The sequence below is a fragment of the Pelodiscus sinensis genome, chromosome 19 (genome assembly GCF_049634645.1).
Source record: "Pelodiscus sinensis isolate JC-2024 chromosome 19, ASM4963464v1, whole genome shotgun sequence".
In the NCBI taxonomy this organism is placed as follows: domain Eukaryota; kingdom Metazoa; phylum Chordata; order Testudines; family Trionychidae; genus Pelodiscus; species Pelodiscus sinensis.
The window spans coordinates 3,903,067-3,920,737 of record NC_134729.1 but is presented as its reverse complement, the minus strand read 5'-3'; the positions used below and the strand labels follow the sequence as shown (position 1 = coordinate 3,920,737).

Sequence of the window (17,671 nt, the reverse complement as noted above, 5' to 3'; positions counted from 1 at the left end):
TGGCCACATCAGGCTCCTGTCTGCCGCTGCCATCTTGGCGATAACATCTTGAATCATTGCACTGGACAGCTCCCCTGCCCCGGAGAGCACAGGGAGTTGGGGGGCGGGGACCATTTCTAGGGGCGCAGGGATGGTTTTGCAAGCTGTGGGGGAGGCTTCACGAGCCGCACTTTAAGGGGTTGGCCACCCCGGGCTAGATGGATGACAGGTCTGATCCAGTCTGGCAGTTCCTACGTTTCTTACCCAGCCTGATTTGGAACGAGTGCCGTAGAGGGGAAAGATGCTGCATCCCTCCTCCAAATTCCCTGAGCTGCTCACTCCCAATGGGATATAGCATCAGTCAAGCAAATACTCAAGACAGCTAGATTGTTATGAAAAGCCTCCTGCAGGCAGAAAGGCAGGCCCTGAACCCAAGGAGTCTCTCTTCAGAGCCCATGTAGGGAGCCGAGTGAACACGGCCTAGAGTGGGCCTCTCAAATCCCATGCTCAGTAACCGCCAAACCCTTTTCCCCTCCCACAACACTACTCCTGGTTCTAGCTTTAGTTGCCGTAAGACTTGGCTTTAGCCAGAAAATGCCGACACTGAACTTCCTGGTGGCCTAAAATGGATCTTGAAGGACAAACAGTTATTTATGCACTCGGACTCCAGGTCTGTCCCTAGCATCACCCTCCGTCCCCACCTCTCTGCTCCTGGAGGCTGAGACCACACAGTTAACAGGAGCTGTACCCTGGACAATGGACTTCAGGGGAAGTCAGAATCCCAACTGGCATCTTTGGTTCTGACGGCACAGGCATAACACACCTGCATCAGCAGAGGCAGCCCCACGCTTTGGCAGCTACCCTGCACCTCTCTGCCAGGCCCAGACTACCCGCCATTGTTTATCCTGGGCCTTTCCGTCTGTACAGAAACAAGTGCGCTGGGGCCAGGACTGAAAACAAACACCCTCGGCTCAAGGCAGCCCAGTAAGTCAGCTCTCTGCACCAAGCACTGGAGACCACAAGCCCCCACGGCATCTGCTCAGTAGCCGGAACCTGGAACTTGCATTTCCAGGGCAGACTTCCCGCCCCTGCTCCCCAGCTTCCCGCTCATCCCCTCCGTCCAAACGCAGGCATGAAAGCAGCTACAGGTGGGGGGGATCAGAGAGAAGGAGCGAGTCATTTGCGTGGAATGCAGCGGACTTAGTACCAGCATGAGGCATTTCAAAAACAAAAAAGGATGCACAGCCGATAATTATGCCCTGCACAGACCTCAGTGGCGCTTGCCGGCAATGCTGGGACGGACACACCCACCTACCATTCACAAGGGAAGCTGCATGTTTTGGTTACCCAAAAAAAAAAATTCTATTTAAATCTTAGGTCAGCTCCCCTTTTCCTTCTCTCCCTGACACGTGAGGCTTTAAAAACCTGGCCTATCAGTGAGATTGCAACAGCAAGGGACCAAGGGAGGGGTAAATATTTGGCTTCAAAGAGTCAGAAGCCTGGCTCTCAAAAACAAACCTGTCACATCAAATCAGGGGGTAAAGATTAGATGTTGGTAGGCCAGGGGAGGGGGATTGGAGGACAAGCCAGGAGAGAAGCAAAGAACAATGATGCATCAACATATCCTGCCTTAGGAAGATGAAGTATATACACTGCAGGGAGAGGGAAATAAAAGTCCCGCTTCTTGCAAAAGCAGAGATGGTTGAAACCTGACCTTTTTAAGAAGGGCTGTGACACAGTGAACTGGTAAGCATGAGGCTTTCTGATATGCTTACATGTTAACCAGCTGATCCACCCTTGCTGGTGACCCCCAGGGGTGGCTAAAGCAGCCCCCATAGCAGAGAGACCAGCCGGCTGGGCCCCATAGCCGCTGCAGGGCCAGACTCCAAGTTAAAATGGTTCACCGGTGAAGCGCTAGCATTTAACCGGTTAACCATTTTAACATCCCTATTTCTAAAGGAAATGGTGCGTGGTGATGGAAGCCGCAACAGTCGCTCTTCCTCACACACACACACACCCCTTTTGGGGAGTGGGGGTACCTACTGAGATCAGGCAGCCCTGCTGAGCTGGGTGTTGTCCCACAAGCCAAGTGGTGTGCAAACAGGCCTCACATCTGCCCCCAAGGAAAATGGGGCTCAAGACCCGTGTTTGTAGGGATGCTGAATCACACATCCCCACCCCAGACAACAGGGGACATGCAAAATGCCTGCCAGCACGCAGGGAAACGGCAGGGCATGCTACCCCACTCCCCAAATAACACAAGTGTGTGGGGGGTGAGATGAATTGCCCTTTAACTTGTGAAAGTGGGGTGCCCACTGTGGATGATGCCAAATCAACCCCCCCTCTCTCCAGAGGGAGGCTGAAAGAAGGGGAGAGTGGGGTGCAGAGGGAGCAGGCAGGAATAAAGGCGGGGAGACTCAAATCCTGTCCAGGACATTTTTTGGGGAGGTTGCGGGTTAAAAAGGTTGGATGTGGGGGGGCTGGTGGAGACGGGGTCAGGAAGGAGATGGGCACAGGAGGGCCAGGTGGCAGGGAGAAGATGGGGAGACACCGATGGGGGGGGGAGATGCAGGCAGGCCCAGCGGGGCGGAGCTGGTGCGGGGAAATGGGGCAGCAGGTCGGCAAGGAGCAAAAGATGGGGGAGGGACGGAAGCGGGGCAGAGGGGGGTCCTGGGGGCAGGCGGGAGGAGGGGCGAGGAGTGGATGGCGGGAGCAGAGAGGCCGGGGGGTGGGTGGGGACCCGGGGGTCAGACGGGGAGGGGCAGAGAAGCCGAGGGGGGCAGAGACTGGGGGGGCGGGGGGGCAGAGAGGCCAGAGGGACCCGGGGATCAGGAAGAGAGGGCAGGCGGGGGGGGGGGGCGGGAAGACCCGGGGGTCAGGCGGGGGGGCAGGGAGGCCGGGGGGACCCAGGGACCGGCGGGGGGCGGGCGAGGGGACCCGGGGGGTGGAGCGGGGGGGGGCACGGAGGCCGGGGGCCGGGCGGGGAGACCCGGGGGTCAGGCGGGGGGACCCGGCGGGGGAGGCGGGGGAACCGGGGGGCGAGGGGGCCCGGGGGTCAGGCGAGGGGGGGCGAGGGGGCCCGGGGGTCAGGCGGGGGGGCGGGGGGACCCGATGGGGGGCGAGGGTTGCAGGGGGGCGGAGCGGGGTGGGCACGGAGGCCGGGTGGGGGGACCCGGCGGGGGGGGGCAGGAAGGCGACGAGACCGGAGGGCGGGGGGGGCCCGGGGAGACCTGATGGGGAGCGGGGGTTGCAGGGGGGCGGGGAGACCCAGGGACTGGCGGGGGGGCCCGGGGGCCGGGCGGGGGGGCCGGGCCCGAGGGCGGGAAGGAGGCAGCGCGCGGCGGGGCCGGGCCTTGGGGCGGCGCCCGGCGGGGGGGGGGGGGGGCCAGGCCGCGCGGCCGGGGGGGGGGTACCTGGTCCGCGATGCTGAGGATCCCCATCTCCGGGCCTCAGCGCCGAGCTCCCGGCATCAGGCTCCGGCCGCGGCGGCTCCGGCTGCGGGGCGGGGAGGGACTGAGCCCGCCCACCGGGCCCGAGCGCAGCGACCCCTGCCGGCCCGCGGCCAGCCCGCCCGCGCGGGGCGGGGCCCTGGAGCCGGGGGGGGGGGGCAGGTCCCATGGATCCCCGAGAGGGGGGGGCCAGGCCCCATGGATCCCCGGGGGGGGGGCCGGCCCCATGGATCCCCGAGAAGGGGGGGGCGGGCCCCATGGATCCCTGAGAGGGGGGGGCCGGCTCCCATGGATCCCTGAGAGGGGGGGGCCGGCTCCCATGGATCCCGGAGGGGGGGGCCATGCCCCATGGATCCCGGAGGGGGGGGGGCAGGCCCCATGGATCCCTGAGGGGGGGCCGGCTCCCATGGATCCCCGAGAGGGGGGGCCAGGCCCCATGGATCCCGGGGGGGGGGGGGCGAGATGTGTGAGTCTCCAGGGGGGGTGACCTGGGACCCATGGAGCTCTGCAGTGGATCTGGGGCCCAAGAGGTGCTGGGCTAGGTGCCAGGGCCTCAAAGAGATCCTCTCTGACAGAGGAGGGTCACTTAGGGCCACCCCTGCCAGCAGTGCCTGGACCCTGCAGCCTGGACCCCCTGGACAACCTGGCACCCCCTTTTTGCCCTGGGGTGCATCACTTCTCCTGAACTTTGCCATCGCCTCAACAGGGGCAATCCAGGTAAGTCCATTTTGCACGTGGGCCTGTGAGCTTCCCTCAAACCCAGTCCATCCACCCCACATGGTTGGGTCTCAGCTGAGACGGGTGAGCAAAACAATAGAGAAACTTGGGCAAGTTAGGTGCCTCAGTGTCCCCCCAAAGCCTGTGGCAAGAGGTGAGGAACAGCCCTACCTACACGTCTGGTCAATTGCTATAACCACAGGGATCTACCACCATTTCCTGATGGCTTCCAAGTGGGATGGGTTGGTAGCCCCTGTAATAAATAAGAATTAAAAGCTGATCAAATTATTACATTCATTCTTTGCACTTCTATCTGAGAATCCACTGACTTGTATCTAGTATTCACAATAAAAAGTATCTAGTATTCACAATAAAAGATTACCTCTAATCTTTTCCATCCATGTGTGGATTTTTTCCCACCCTGTGTGGAATAATTTTTTGATGTGCACTGAGGGATGTGCACCACCAGTAGCAACAAAAAGTCTAGCTATGGGCGCTCTACTAATCAGCTGGGTAACATTGGAATTTCTCCTAAGCAGCCGCACAAGTGCACGTTTTCCAGAGAACACTCCTAGCACAGACCAAGCTGCCTCTCAGGCCTTGTTTACAAAGGGTTTGCTGGTACGGACACAATGGTAATCCCCCTAGTGGAGACAGCGATTCCAGCAAAACGGTTTTTCATTCTGTTCGCCCAATGGAATCGTTAAGACTTGCCAAATATTTTTGTTGCCGCTAAAACTGTGTCTACACTAGATCTTTTGCCAATCCAGGCCTATCGGTTGGGGTATGATTTTTTTTACGCTCCTAACAAATGTAGCTATACTAATCATATTGTCGAGTAGAGACCGGACCTCAGAGTGGAAAGTTTGGTCCTTTGTGGCTATCCCTCTCATCTGGAAATCAGGAGGTCCGAGTTTTACATGGACTTGACTCTCTGATTTTAGGAAGCTGAAACAGAGGGGTGCCCAGTGAAGTGACTCTCATAGACGTCAAGGCCAGAAGAGACCGTCATGACTGTGTAGTGCAGAATTCAGATCTCTTTCTTCAGGTGCCTTCCTAAAATCTCCTGGTTTCACCATGTACACAAGAAATTAACTATTAAACAGTTCTCATTTCTGTGCCAGTCTTTTAGGTCCTGATCCTTTAAAACTCACTCCCAGGTGTAAATGCTTCCATCTATGAATTCAAAGGATCTATTTATGGAAGTACGCATTGCGCTTGGTAGTAGATGTTTTCAGGATTGGGATGTTATATTGTAGGTTGTAGGTTCTTCAGACCAAGGATTGTTTTGATACCAGAGTAAGGATAAGGATGTTAAATATTGACTAATCGATGCCCTAGGGTTGTTGCTACACTTCAAAGGCAAAGGTGCCATGTGGAGCCTGGGGTCGGCTGGGCTTGATCCTGGGCTCCATGCAGTGCTGCCTGACACTGGGCTCCCCATGGTGTTTTAACATGGCAGCGCTGCACAGAGCCCAGGATCGTCAGGGGAGTCCCCAGTTGATCCTGGGTTCCATGTGGTGCTGCCCCTTTGAAACTCTGCATGCAGCCTGGGGACACTGCAGCTGGCCCCAGGCTGCATGTGGTGTTTCAAAGGGGCAGTGCTGTGTGGAGCCTGGCACCAGGCTTCAAGAGGTGCTGCTGCTTTGAAGTACCCCCTCTTCTTTGCTGCCTCTGACCTCCCTACATTTTGGGCCCCCCTTATCCTTCCTTTGTCCCAAGGCTGCCAGGTTTGGCTAGATAGAGGCAGCAAGGAGGATGGGGAAGGACTAGTCAACTATTCTTCACATCCCTATACCAGAGCACCTAGCATATTGTCTTTGCTTAACAAGTAACAAATCATAACAACAAAGTGGTGCTCTGTGGACCCCAGATAACCATTGCTGAATGACTCTAATAGCGACCTCATAGGCAAGTGAAACCTGCCAGACAAAAGGCCCCAAAAGTGGCTCACAAATCTTTACCAATTGATCCTGGGACATTTCAGCGGGCCTTGTAGATGTAGGGACCTGTAGTCTCTACTAGGCAGCTACAGTTCAGGAGAGCTTCCAAAAGCTGCCACCCTGGTGCTTGTTGGGGCAAGTTTTGGGAGCGCCTCAAAGAAAAAGTCCTGTTTAAAGAAACAAGTGATCGGTGCAACCAGAGGAGCTGAATAACCATTTTCTGCTGTGGCAAGGCGTTTCTAATTGCCCTCTCTGTCGCTATTTGAGGGCGCCGCTTTGAATAGCTGCCTCTGTGTTTTGAAACAACATCCACAGACATATTTACATTGACTGCCATGGAGCGTGGTGGGGACATAGTCTGGGGGGCTGGTGGGGCAGCACCACTTGGGGCTCTACTTTTGATCTCCGGTTGAACTGAGCTCAGAGGAGGAGCCGGGAAGCTGTTTGTACTGTTGATACTGTAGCTGGGCTATTTTTATCATGGTTTTGGACCATTAGCCAAGTGTTACCTACCAGTGAAATCAAGGTGAAATCATAGCACTGAAAAGCCATGAAGAGCAGCTGTTGACATTTTCACCAGTGACATATTTCCCCGAAGGAGGAAGCAGTCGGACTAAACCTTCCCTGGCATCACAAGATCAGCAGCCTGGTGCATCTGGAGGACTACTCCAGTCATTTGTAGTGTAGCCTCTCTTTTTCTTCTCTCTTTGCCCACAAAGGAAGCAAAAGGAGGGGATTCCTAGTCCAATTCTCTGATAGCTGGGGTTTGAGCAACATTCGGTAACTGGCTTCCCCAAAAGAAGATGGAATTAGATGATTCATAGATTCCAAGGTCAAAAGGGAATGGTGGTGAGAATGAAAATAGAAGGACATCTGGAACTGTTTAGACACTAACTGCTAATCAGTCCCAGGATATATTGCTTAGCCCAGAGGTGGGCAATAATTTTTGCAAGGGGGCCACTTAATGAATTTTGGTAGGTGGTCATGGGCCGGCAGGGCCTGGAGTGGAAGGGGCAGAGCATGGGGCTAGCCTCCCTCCAGAGTTGTCTGGGGCTGGAAGCTTTGAATTAAAGAGCTGGCTGCCCTGTGCTGGGTTGCTGTGGCGATTTAAAGGGCTCACAGCTCCAGCCCCTGCTGGGGAAGCACCACGACTGGCAGTCGTGAGCCCTTTAAATACAATCCTGCTGCCTGAGCCACTGCCTGGAAATTCAGTGGCCCGGGCAGCAGGATATAAATAGAATCTGGCCAGATGCAGTCTGCAGGCTGGATCAAAGTGTTAGGTGGGCTGGCTCCGGTCCCCGGGATGCATCTTGACCAGCACTGGCTTAGCCCATCGATCTAGGAGTCAGGACTCCTGGGTTCTGTTCATGGCTGCAACACAGGCATAGGCAGGTTACTTACCTTTTTGCTGCCCCAGTTCTTCCATCGATGAAATGAGCATCATAGTTTTAACCCTCCCATGAGGTCTCTGAGACGTCAATATTAGTTTGTAAAGCACTTTGAGATTCATGAATGCAAAACCAGAGTTCAACGGTAAGTGTATTTTATTATGATTATAGTCAAAGAAAGATGAAACATGGATAAGTGGTTTGACCCAGTCGTGCTTTAAGGATGATTTCTAGGATCCTCAAGAAAGCCCACGGAGCAAAAGCTCACTTTGGGGAAAAGGTTGTTATGATGTGTTCTGATGGCATGACATGGCTTCCTGCTTTGGTCGGAGATGATAGTGAGATGATCATGAGAGTGTTGCACTGAGTCACAATAACGTCCATGTGTCCTCGTCCATGTGTGGGTCTCCTAGCTGGTGTGAAAATACAAATAATAACAAGGGGATGCTATTTTGCTGAGCTGTGCTAATTTTGTGCTCAATTACATGCCGTGAGGCCCTGTTGGAGATAACATGCTGCTACACAGAATGATGTCTGTGAGCATTTGAAAAGGTGTAATCGTGGTAGTTGTCATTGTGATGTGCCGAGGGTCCCCCATGGCGGATCGACACGTTTGGAGTAAGGTGGCGACGTGCTGCGGGGCAATGCTGCTTTGAGGGTGTCTCCTTCGGGCAGTCGGGTGTGATGTCACCTGGCAGCATGATGATGTCACGGTGCGAGGTCGGGATGACGCATTAGCATGCGCTGTCACGTTGCAGCCTGGCACCGTGGGATGACAGGGGCCTGGCGCAGCGGGGCGCCGGGGATGCCTTGCCGTGGGATGACCTGACAGGGTGACACGTCACAGGGCAATGATGTGAATGTGTCATGTCACTCCCCACGGCACGAGGTCGTTTGGCAGCCTGTTGGCCTCCAGCTGAGGCCTGCCTTGAGCCCTCCCTGCCAGTTAGACTACAATTCCCATCAGGCACCTGGGCGGCTGCAACACCAATGGCGCCTCGGCGGCGGGACTACACTTCCCATGACGCCTTGGGGTAGGAATCGTCTCAGCGCCAGGAACGACAACCCCCATAATGCACCACGGCGCCGGTACTATTTTCCCCTTCGCCTTCTCGCCCCGCCCTCTGGCTGTGACGTAGAGGGCTCTATGGTGACGTGGGGGAGGGGGAGTTCAGCGCGGCGGAGCCGGTGTCCGCGGCGGACGGAGCGCGGAGCCCGCACCCCTCCCGTATGGCGGCCAGGCGGCTGCGCGCGGTGCTGCGGCTGGGAGCGACCCCGCCCGGCAGGTGAGGGGCCCAGAGCCCTTAGCGGGTTCTTCGGGGGGGGGGGCCCGGGTCCTAGAGGGGGGTGTTTGGGGGGGATCTGGGGGGAGGGGCCCGGGTCCTAGAGGGGGGTGTTTGGGGGGGCTCTGGGGGGAGGGGCCCGGGTCCTAGAGGGGGGTGTTTGGGGGGGCTCGGGGAGGAGGGGCCCGGGTCCTAGAGGGGGGTGTTTGGGGGGGCTCTGGGGGGAGGGGCCCGGGTCCTAGAGGGGGGTGTTTGGGGGGGCTCGGGGAGGAGGGGCCCGGGTCCTAGAGGGGGGTGTTTGGGGGGGCTCTGGGAGGAGGGGCCCGGGTCCTAGAGGGGGGTGTTTGGGGGGGGTCTGGGGGGAGGGGCCCGGGTCCTAGAGGGGGGTGTTTGGGGGGGCTCGGGGAGGAGGGGCCCGGGTCCTAGAGGGGGGTGTTTGGGGGGGCTCTGGGGGGAGGGGCCCGGGTCCTAGAGGGGGGTGTTTGGGGGGGCTCGGGGAGGAGGGGCCCGGGTCCTAGAGGGGGGTGTTTGGGGGGGCTCTGGGGGGAGGGGCCCGGGTCCTAGAGGGGGGTGTTTGGGGGGGCTCTGGGAGGAGGGGCCCGGGTCCTAGAGGGGGGTGTTTGGGGGGGCTCTGGGGGGAGGGGCCCGGGTCCTAGAGGGGGGTGTTTGGGGGGGCTCGGGGAGGAGGGGCCCGGGTCCTAGAGGGGGGTGCTGGGAGGGGCCCAGTGGGAAGGAGGGGCCCGGGTCCTAGAGGGGGGTGTCTGGGGAGGGAGCCCAGCGGGGAGTCTCTGGGAGGAGGGGGCCAGTTGCATGCAGTGTTGGGGCTGGGTGGGGGGCTGCGATGGATGCCTCAGGGAAGCTGGTGATTTATGCTCTGGGGGACCCGGCCCAGCACAGCCCTGGGGCAACGTCGGCTGGATTGCCCATCTCTCGGAAGCGAGCTTAGTTGAATGGAACTCGGCCTCTGGAACCAAAGCGCCAGATGTGTGCAGCTCGCGTGCACGGGGTAGGTCCCTTGGGTGGGGCGAATTCGGGCAATGGTTCTGGGCCCTGCCTTTGGGTCCCCATAGGTCAGAGCGATTGGCTGGTGCAGCCCATCCTGGCAGATGAATTTGTCACCTCTGTGGGCCCTGCCCTGTTCGTAGTTAATGGGGACAGCGCCCGCCCGACTGAGTTGCCTTTGTTTGGTGCAAGGAGTCCCCCGCCCTGGTTGACAGCTGGGACACTGTGGCCAACAGTAGCCCTGCAGTAGGCACTGGGGTGCTGGAAGGAGTTCCTGAAGGCAGGAGGTAGCTCAGTACCATGCCGGAGCTCAGCCCCTGGGAGGCCACAAGTTGGCGGGGGCTGATTTGTCCCAGACACCGCAATCCCCTAGGCATGACCCTGGGTCTGTGGACCACACATTCACAACAACCGGCTTAGTAAAACTTGCTGGGTCTAAATGGGATCTAGCCTCACAGAAGCAAGGGTCCAGCCCTTCCACCAGGGGCTTGCTGAATGGCCCTCGGCCTTTGGGAGCTTCAGGGGGCAGCCGAGTTAGTCTGTTACAGGAAAAAAACAACAAATGGTCTGGTAGCACTTGACAGACTCACGGAACATGTCGATGGCATCTGAAGAAGTGGGCTGTGCCCAGGAAAGCTCATGATCCCATCAACATGTTTCATGAGTCTATAAAGTGCTAGCGGACCATTTGTTGTTTTTTTCCTTGGCCTTTCGGTTTACCCTTCAGGGCAGGGGAGGCCAATGTTGGCTTCTTTAGCAATGGAAGATGTTATGATAACGTGCAAAGAGCTTTCCAGAAAAAGAAATAGGAACCAGATTCAGCAGCCAGTCTCCTTTGTTAGTTTCTAACCGGTTCGGTGCAGCCCTGCAATCAGGGGATTGCTGGAACTGGCTGCTTCTAACAGTCTCTTTCGAATGGCAAGACATGATGTTACCTTCCTTGATGATCTGTGGGAAGTGTCCCTCTTGCCCAGGCCTTGAAAATGAACATCCTCTTCCTCGCTAGCCACCAGCGCTTTCTGCCACCGATGACCTCTGCCGGGTGGTGCCCTGCCAGGAAGTTGCTGCAATGCATTGGTCTTTCTGGCCAGAGCAGTCCTGCTTCTTGGCAGGGGAGAGCAAAACATTCAAGCGTTCAAGTATAACGGAGGCTTTTCATCACCCAAGCGTGTGGAGCAGAGAACGTGCAAGTGGTATCGTGCACAACTTTGAAGCGGAGCCGGGGCAGCTGCCTGTCACTGAGGTGCTGCTGTTGGAGATGACCACGGATCCCTTGTGTTCGTGAGTCTGCCCAGGAAATAAGAGCAGGTGGCATCTTGCAAACAGGTCTTGCGGGCGTTGGCTTTGAGCAGCAGTTCGGGAAGCTGGCAGTGCGCTCAGTTGAAGGTCATACACTTGCATGAATTCTTCTTGTCCTCTGCTGCCCGGTGTCAGGCATAGAACGGGCTCTGAGCCGGGAGTCTGCCCCCGGGAGAGTCGCTCCCGCCTCTCGTCTCATGTAGATCTCAGCTGCATCATCAAATCCGAGCCACCAGCAGCAGCCATTCCACCTGGCTCTGCGCTGGAAGCAGAGGAGGCAGGGCGTCGTCTGAACCGGAAATGCCCCCAGCGCACTAGCAAAGAAAGACCTTGTACCTCTGCGGAAGAGGCCGAGTGACCCGAAGGTTCCCTTCCCGGCAGAAGGTGGCTTCCTGGTAGTGCTGGGGGGAAGCTGCCGGGGTTTTGGAAGGAAGTTCCCGAAGGCAGGATTGAATCATTGGACGGTGCGATGGCCGCCCTTCCAGCCCGATGACAAGCTCGCTGGACTTGTTGTTTTCTTGGCATTTAAGCAGTGGGATAAAACCCGACCCGGCTGCGCTGTGGGCGAGGAGTCGGAACTCTTGGGTGCTGCGCGGCTCCGGGCCTCGGTCTCCCCGCGGGGTATCCTCCCTGCCTGCGCAGACGGGGTGATGAAGATCAGCGAGCGTTTGTCAAGCACTCAGTGACCTCTTGCTGGCTTGCACGTCAAGGCTGCCGCTGCCTCCAGGACCGGGGTCAAGTGGGGAAGAAGGGAGAGTTGGGGGGTGGGGGGAGGCATTAGCCATCACAGGCTGGATCGCAGGCACTGACTTGAGGACCGACAAACAGGCTGTCGTGGGAGGCCAGATGGGCCATCAGTGCAGCTCAAGACTAGGGATGGAATAGTGTAGTCAAGTAACCAATAAGCAAAAGCTTATAGGTTAATGCTACAGACTACACGCATTTCCCTCCCCGCCCCCCCAGCCAGTACATTTTTAGCAGGTTGGCCAGCAGGTTGGCTCAGTTCTGGCTCGTGCTGTGTCTGGGAACTCAGAACCTCCCTGAGACGGGCTGCTGCCACTCCGCGCTGCTGCCTCTGTATCAGAGGCAGCCGCATAGGGCGACAGGTCTACATGGGGAGCTATTTTTTAGGCCGGATCCCCTCGCAGACCAGCTCCCGCCTGGCACCCCGCGCTGCTGCCTCTGATACAGAGGCACTGGCAGGGGGCTCCCTAGGAGTGAGGCTGGAGCGCGGTGGCTGCCGGCCCCAGCCTGGGGACTACAGAACAGTCGACTACCCGATGATCAATCCTGAGGTTACTCGACTGTTCAGTTAACGGATATTTAACCTCCCTACTCAAGACATGACCCTGCCCAGGGTGGGTCTGAGCCCAGCCTGCCAGCGACGCAAGCGGAAGCGTGCACAAACATGCCGCCATGTCAAGGGTGCGGGGGCTGTTAACTGCCTCTGGCTTCCCTCCTGTGTTTGTGATTCTCTTGTCTGCACTTGTCATGCCAGCCTAGGGGTGGGAAATCAAGGAACAAAAGCACCAACTGAAATTTCACGCGGGGGCAAGGTCTGGTGGCTGGCCTTGGCGGACAAGGCCTGGTCTCAGCCTGTGGCTCGGTTTCCCCTTCTATCAATCGGCAAGAATGCTGGCCTGCTTTGCCAGGGCTGTGGAGAAGAAACCACGGGAACCCTGCATAAGTCGCTCCTACCCAGCCCGCGGTTACGGCCAATGTGCAATTTTTCCAGCGTTGTCTTTTGCCAGAGCGGCTCGAGAGGTGCGTACGGGATTGCTGACAGCGGCCCCGTCGGGGCTAGGAAGCAGCAGCCGGGGCTGCGGAGCTGAGAGGAAATCTCGGCCAAGCACCGTGCTTTCAGAAAGTGCCTGGGTTCGCTAACGTCCAGGCGAGGCAGCGCAAACCGAGCCCCCGGGCCTTGTGACGTCCTGCCAGCAGTTAAAACGCTGGCGACCTACCGCTCCTGCAATCCCGGCTCTCGCAGTGTAGCCAGCGGGCACGGTTAGGCGGAGATGGGTCACTGGCACGGCAGGGTGTTATTACAGGGCTTGTGGGAAAGTGGAGGAAACCTGCTTCCCCTGCCACTCAAGGAATCCAAATCGTGGGTGCCAGTGCTTGATGCTGAGGCAGAGGAAGGCCGTGACTTGCTGGGGACAGGGCTCGGCGGGGGACCATGTGTCCCCCCCCAGCCCCACTGCTGACGGAGATGGAGCGACTGTGGCTTTCAGTCGGCCCTTCTAGGTGGCACCAGGGTGTCCCTCCCCTCGTCCCATCTGCCCTCTGGATCCCGGCTCCAAGGACTTGCCACTCCTCATTGGCTTTCTGCCGGCTCAGCTGACTGCTGTTCCTGTGAATGAATCTCTCCTCCTGCTCTGAGGTGCCCTCCGGGTGGGCGGGTACAATGGCAGCTGTTGCGTAAGGCCAGCTGGGCGGAGGGGAGGGGCCGCCTGCCTCTTGACTCAGCAGCAGGTGATCTGCAGCAGGGAGGAGAAGGTCAGGGTCTCCCTTGCTGGGAGGACAGCCCGGGAGCCCTTGGGCCCTCCCCGGCACCTCCGCAGAGATCTCAGGGAGTACAAGCAGCTTATTCCCTCTCCTGCCGCTGTGCCTGGATGGGAGCACTGCCCGCCAGCCCGGCCCGCAGGAGACCCAGGCCCGGGGGAGCTGGAGAGGTGCCCACCACTGCCCCCCGTGATGCCTTGTGCTGGGTGGGCTGGCAGGAGGGAGCAGGACAGAGCTCCCCTCTGAGGCAGGGCTAAGCCCAGGGCGGTGCTGTCTGTCCGCGGATCAGACCTGAGAGGCGGGGTCTGAGCCATGTAAGCTCAGTCAAGGAGCAGGTGCCAGCGGGAGTGGCACCTTTCCATGCCCAGAGGATACGGGTCTCAGTGTCGCTGCCTGCCACAAACTGGTCGGTCGAGTCGCTGCGTCACCAAACTGCTGCCAGTCCCACCCCAGCAGTGGCCGCATTAGAGCGTGAAGCCTGCAGCTTGGCAGTGCGGCACTTCAGGCCCGATAGGCTCACGGGGGGGGGGTGATTGACACATGAGAGGGAATTCCTTTGGCCTTCCCCCACTGGCTGGGGCAGGTGTTTCCTGCAGCCCCCCTGGCTTCTGGGGGCCCTGGGCACAGCGAGTGTCGCATCCGGTGGAGGGGAGCAGCGTTTGCTCCCTTCGGAGCCTGCTTGGCCAGGCGGCGGGCCGGTCTCGGCTAACCCCAGGCCCTTTCCAGTTGCAGGGCCAGGTCTCTCTGTGGGATTCTGCTGAGCCGGGTGCCGTGGGCGATTAGCAGCCTGGATCGGACCCCCTGCACCCAGCACCGCCGGACATTCATCAACCTCACGGGGCCTTTCACCAACAAAAGGAAGGAGTATTCGGAGAGGCGGATAATAGGGTAAGCGGTAGGGAAGTTACAGCTTGGTTAATTGAACAGTCGGGTCACCTCGAGAATTCTTATCGGTTACTCAGCTATTCTATAGTCCCTGGGGGCAGGGCCGGCAGCCAGGGTGCTCTGGCCCCATTCCCGAGAGCCCCCTGCTCCTCCCCAGAGGCAGCAGTGCAGGGTGCCAGGCGGGAGCTGGTCCGTGAGGGGAGCCAGTTTAAAAACCATAGATTGGCTGCCTGTGGCCCCGCACTGCTGCCTCTGCTACAGGGAGGCAGCAGCCCTTTCCGGGCGTGTCTGAGCTCCCGAACCCGGTGTGAGCCGGAACTGAGTCAGGCTGCCTGCCTGCCCGCCCGGCTCCTAACACCCCCCTGTAGCTCTGCATTTAAAGTGTAGGTCCCGGACCCAGCCCAAGCCAGGACTGAGCCAGGCTGCTGGCCAGCCTGTTGCTAAATTCACTGCACGTGGGGGAGGTCTCGGGCTGGCACCAGCTTTTGGGGGCATTGGAGTCGAGCTGGGTTTGAACCAGCCCTGCAGAGGCGAACGGTTCCCCAGCCCGGCCCTGCGCCGCCATGTACCAGGACTGAGTCAGGGCGGGCGTCTCCCCCAACAGGTACTCCATGCAGGAAATGTACGAGGTGGTGTCCAACGTGGATGAGTACAAGCACTTTGTCCCTTGGTGCAAGAAGTCGGTGGTGGTCTCCAAGCGCACGGGCCACGTGAAGGCTCAGCTGGAGGTGGGCTTCCCGCCCATCCTGGAGAGATACACCTCCATCGTCACCCTGGTGCGCCCACACCTCGTCAAGGTGAGGCAGCTGGGGCCACATGGGGATTCCCAGGGTGGGGGCAGGGCCCGGGGCCCGGTCCCCAGGGAGCCTGGATCCAAGCGTCCGACTGACCGCGCCTGCTGTCCCTTCTCAGGCCATCTGCACTGACGGGAGACTCTTCAATCACCTGGAGACCAGCTGGCGCTTCAGCCCCGGCATCCCAGGCTACCCCCGCACCTGCACGGTGGATTTCTCAGTAAGCTCCTCCCATCCTGCCCTCTCCAAGGGCTCCTCCCCCTTTCCCATAGTGGATCCAGCGAGGCCGGCTGGCCGGCCCACGCTGTGCAGCGGGAGAAGGGACAGGCTAGGGAGCACCCGTCAGCCGCCAGGGCTCCCAGCCATCCGGAGGGAAGCAGGGTGCGAAACGCTGCCCGCAGCCACCGTGCGTTCCCTGACTCTCGCGGGAGAGAAAACCGGAGCAAACGGTCCGTTGGGCGCTTTTGTACGAGACACCTCGTCGGGGGGTTAGAGCAGGGGTCTCTGGGAGCCAGGACTCCTGGGTTCGCTTCCTGGCTCTGTCACCAGCTTGCTGTGGGAGTCTCGCTCTTGGCCTCAGTTTCCCCAGCGGGGCTGTGCTGACCCCGGAGGGTTTGCATGCAGGCGACACAGTATATGAGCAGCCCAACAACCCATCTGCCTGCCGCCCCTTGTTTCAGAGAGGGCCCTGACCCAGCCCTGCCAGCTTCCATCCCTCTCTTCTCCCCAGATCTCCTTTGAGTTCCGCTCCTTGCTGCACTCGCAGCTCGCCACGGTCTTCTTCGACGAGGTGGTCAAGCAGATGGTGGCGGCTTTCGAGCGGCGGGCAGCCAAGGTCTTCGGCCCGGAGACACGCATCCCCCGGGAGCTCATGTTCCACGAAGTTCACCAAACGTGAGGGGAGCTGGGGCTGCCCGTGCAGACTCTGCGGGGGCGGCGCTCGGGCGCCCCGCCCCCTTTTAACTATTTATTTGATTTCACCTCTCCTGATGCGCACTCTGATTTATCTGCTGGCCCTGGTGTGCCGAGAAGCGGGGTGGAGCCGGGGCGGCTGGGTCTGGCTGCCGCAGGCCCGGCGGAGCATCGCCCCGGCCTTGCGCCTCGCACAGAACTGCACTGCTGGGCTCAATGGTTTTGTAGCTAATTTTATTTTAAACTTATTTTATTTGGGGGGGAGAGGGAGGGCTGGTTAAAATCCCTCCAGCCAGGGAAGCACCAGCCCGGCCCCTTGCTGATCTGCATTTTTCTTCTCGTCCCTTCCCCCTGCGCTGCTGTCATGGCAGACTCCAGCAAGGCTGTCCTGAGCCAACCCAGGCGTGCTCGGCCAGCCTGGTCCTCGGGCACGCAGGAGAGGGGCGGGGCCGAGGGGGTACGTGCATTGCCCCTCGGCTGTGGCCACCTGTGGACCGGTCTGTGGCCAGCAGCTGTGCCTTTTTGGGGTGGGGTGTGAAACCGCCGAGACCCTTCTCCCAACCTGGGGGGGGGGGGGGGGGAAGGCACCTAGCAGAGTTACTGTCACTGCCTTGCCTGCTGCTCCTGCCACTCTTGGGCACGGGGAGGAGAGAGGCGGGTTGAGTTTGGTGGGGAGGTGAGCGCTGCCAGCGTCACACGCCGGGACCTGAAGCCAGGGGCAGGGGCGCAGCCAGATGGCCACTGTCAGAATGGCACTGAGCGATCCGGCAGGGGCAGGGCAGCATGGCACATGGCTGGCAGCTGCTCCCCCCGCAGGAGGGATCCTGCTGCACCGGCCCTTCCTGCCGGGAGGGGATGGCCGAGCCACGCCCAGGCCCCTGCAGCACTGGCACCGGGTCGCCAGCTCTCGCCCCAGCGAAAGGCCCTGCTGTTGGACACTTGCCTGCTGAGTGCTTGGGGCACCTGGCCCCCGTCTCCCTGGGGAGCAGAAGGGCAGGAGAGCCGCACTGGCAGGAAATAAAGGCTGAGAACGGAGCGACTGGCAGCGTTGTGGTGTGTGTGGGAAATGCCCAAGCCCCCAGCACTGGAGATGCCTACAGGGCACCCTGTCTGGCCAAGGGAAGGCTGTGGGGGGCACAAAAGCAGGGCTGGAGAAGCGTCTGGGGCAAGGCTTGGGTGGGAGGAGCAAAGCCCCACAGGTCCCAGGATTGCAGCCTCCTGTGGAGCCGTCCTTGGCCAGCATGGAGCAAGGAGGGAGAACACTGCCCCCCCCCCCCTCCGGGCGCTATGTTACGCGTGGCTGTGGAGGAAGGGCCCAGCGGGGGGGTGGGGAACCTGGCAGCCAACCAGGCTGGGTGGCACCTGGCACCAGGTTTGTTCTTGCTTCTCTCCTGCCCATGGGCATAGCCAGCCCTGCCCCCCAGCCCTGGTCTAGGTGCCAACTGGCCCTGACTACATGGGCCAAGCAGGGCTGGTAGGTGCCTGAGAAAACAGCCCGAGTGGGGGGGGAGGGCAGAG

General features: G+C 59.7%; 2 protein-coding genes and 1 long non-coding RNA gene across 6 annotated transcripts in view; 1 reads left to right on the top strand and 2 right to left on the bottom strand.

Moving 5' to 3' along the window:
* The window catches only part of ANKRD52 (ankyrin repeat domain 52), a 59,580-nt gene extending 56,037 nt beyond the window's left edge, over positions 1 to 3,543 (bottom strand). For both annotated transcript variants that reach the window (XM_075901891.1, XM_075901892.1), the window contains exon 1: positions 3,393 to 3,543. In XM_075901891.1, the coding sequence (XP_075758006.1) occupies positions 3,393 to 3,419 (27 nt within the window). In that variant the 5' untranslated portion in view covers positions 3,420 to 3,543. The remainder of the gene's footprint in view (positions 1 to 3,392) is intronic.
* Positions 3,544 to 7,609: 4,066 nt separating this feature from the next.
* On the bottom strand, positions 7,610 to 8,586 carry LOC142818929 (uncharacterized). The gene is made up of 2 exons (XR_012896621.1): positions 8,448 to 8,586; positions 7,610 to 8,301 (listed from the first exon to the last, which is right to left on the bottom strand). It is a non-coding gene; the product is annotated as an uncharacterized LOC142818929 (long non-coding RNA).
* Positions 8,558 to 17,188, top strand: COQ10A (coenzyme Q10A). 3 transcript variants are annotated; one of them, XM_075901890.1, is made up of 6 exons: positions 8,608 to 8,762; positions 9,657 to 9,765; positions 14,289 to 14,450; positions 15,052 to 15,244; positions 15,360 to 15,461; positions 15,972 to 17,188. In XM_075901890.1, exons 2-6 carry the CDS (start codon positions 9,710 to 9,712, stop codon positions 16,137 to 16,139), a joined length of 681 nt encoding a protein of 226 aa, XP_075758005.1. In that variant the 5' UTR covers positions 8,608 to 8,762; positions 9,657 to 9,709; the 3' UTR covers positions 16,140 to 17,188. The 3 variants fall into 3 exon arrangements, with proteins under 3 accessions (XP_075758003.1, XP_075758005.1, XP_075758004.1); XM_075901889.1 differs by having other exon boundaries at positions 9,652 to 9,765; XM_075901888.1 differs by lacking the exon at positions 9,657 to 9,765 and having other exon boundaries at positions 8,558 to 8,762.
* The last annotated feature ends 483 nt before the right edge of the window (positions 17,189 to 17,671 follow it).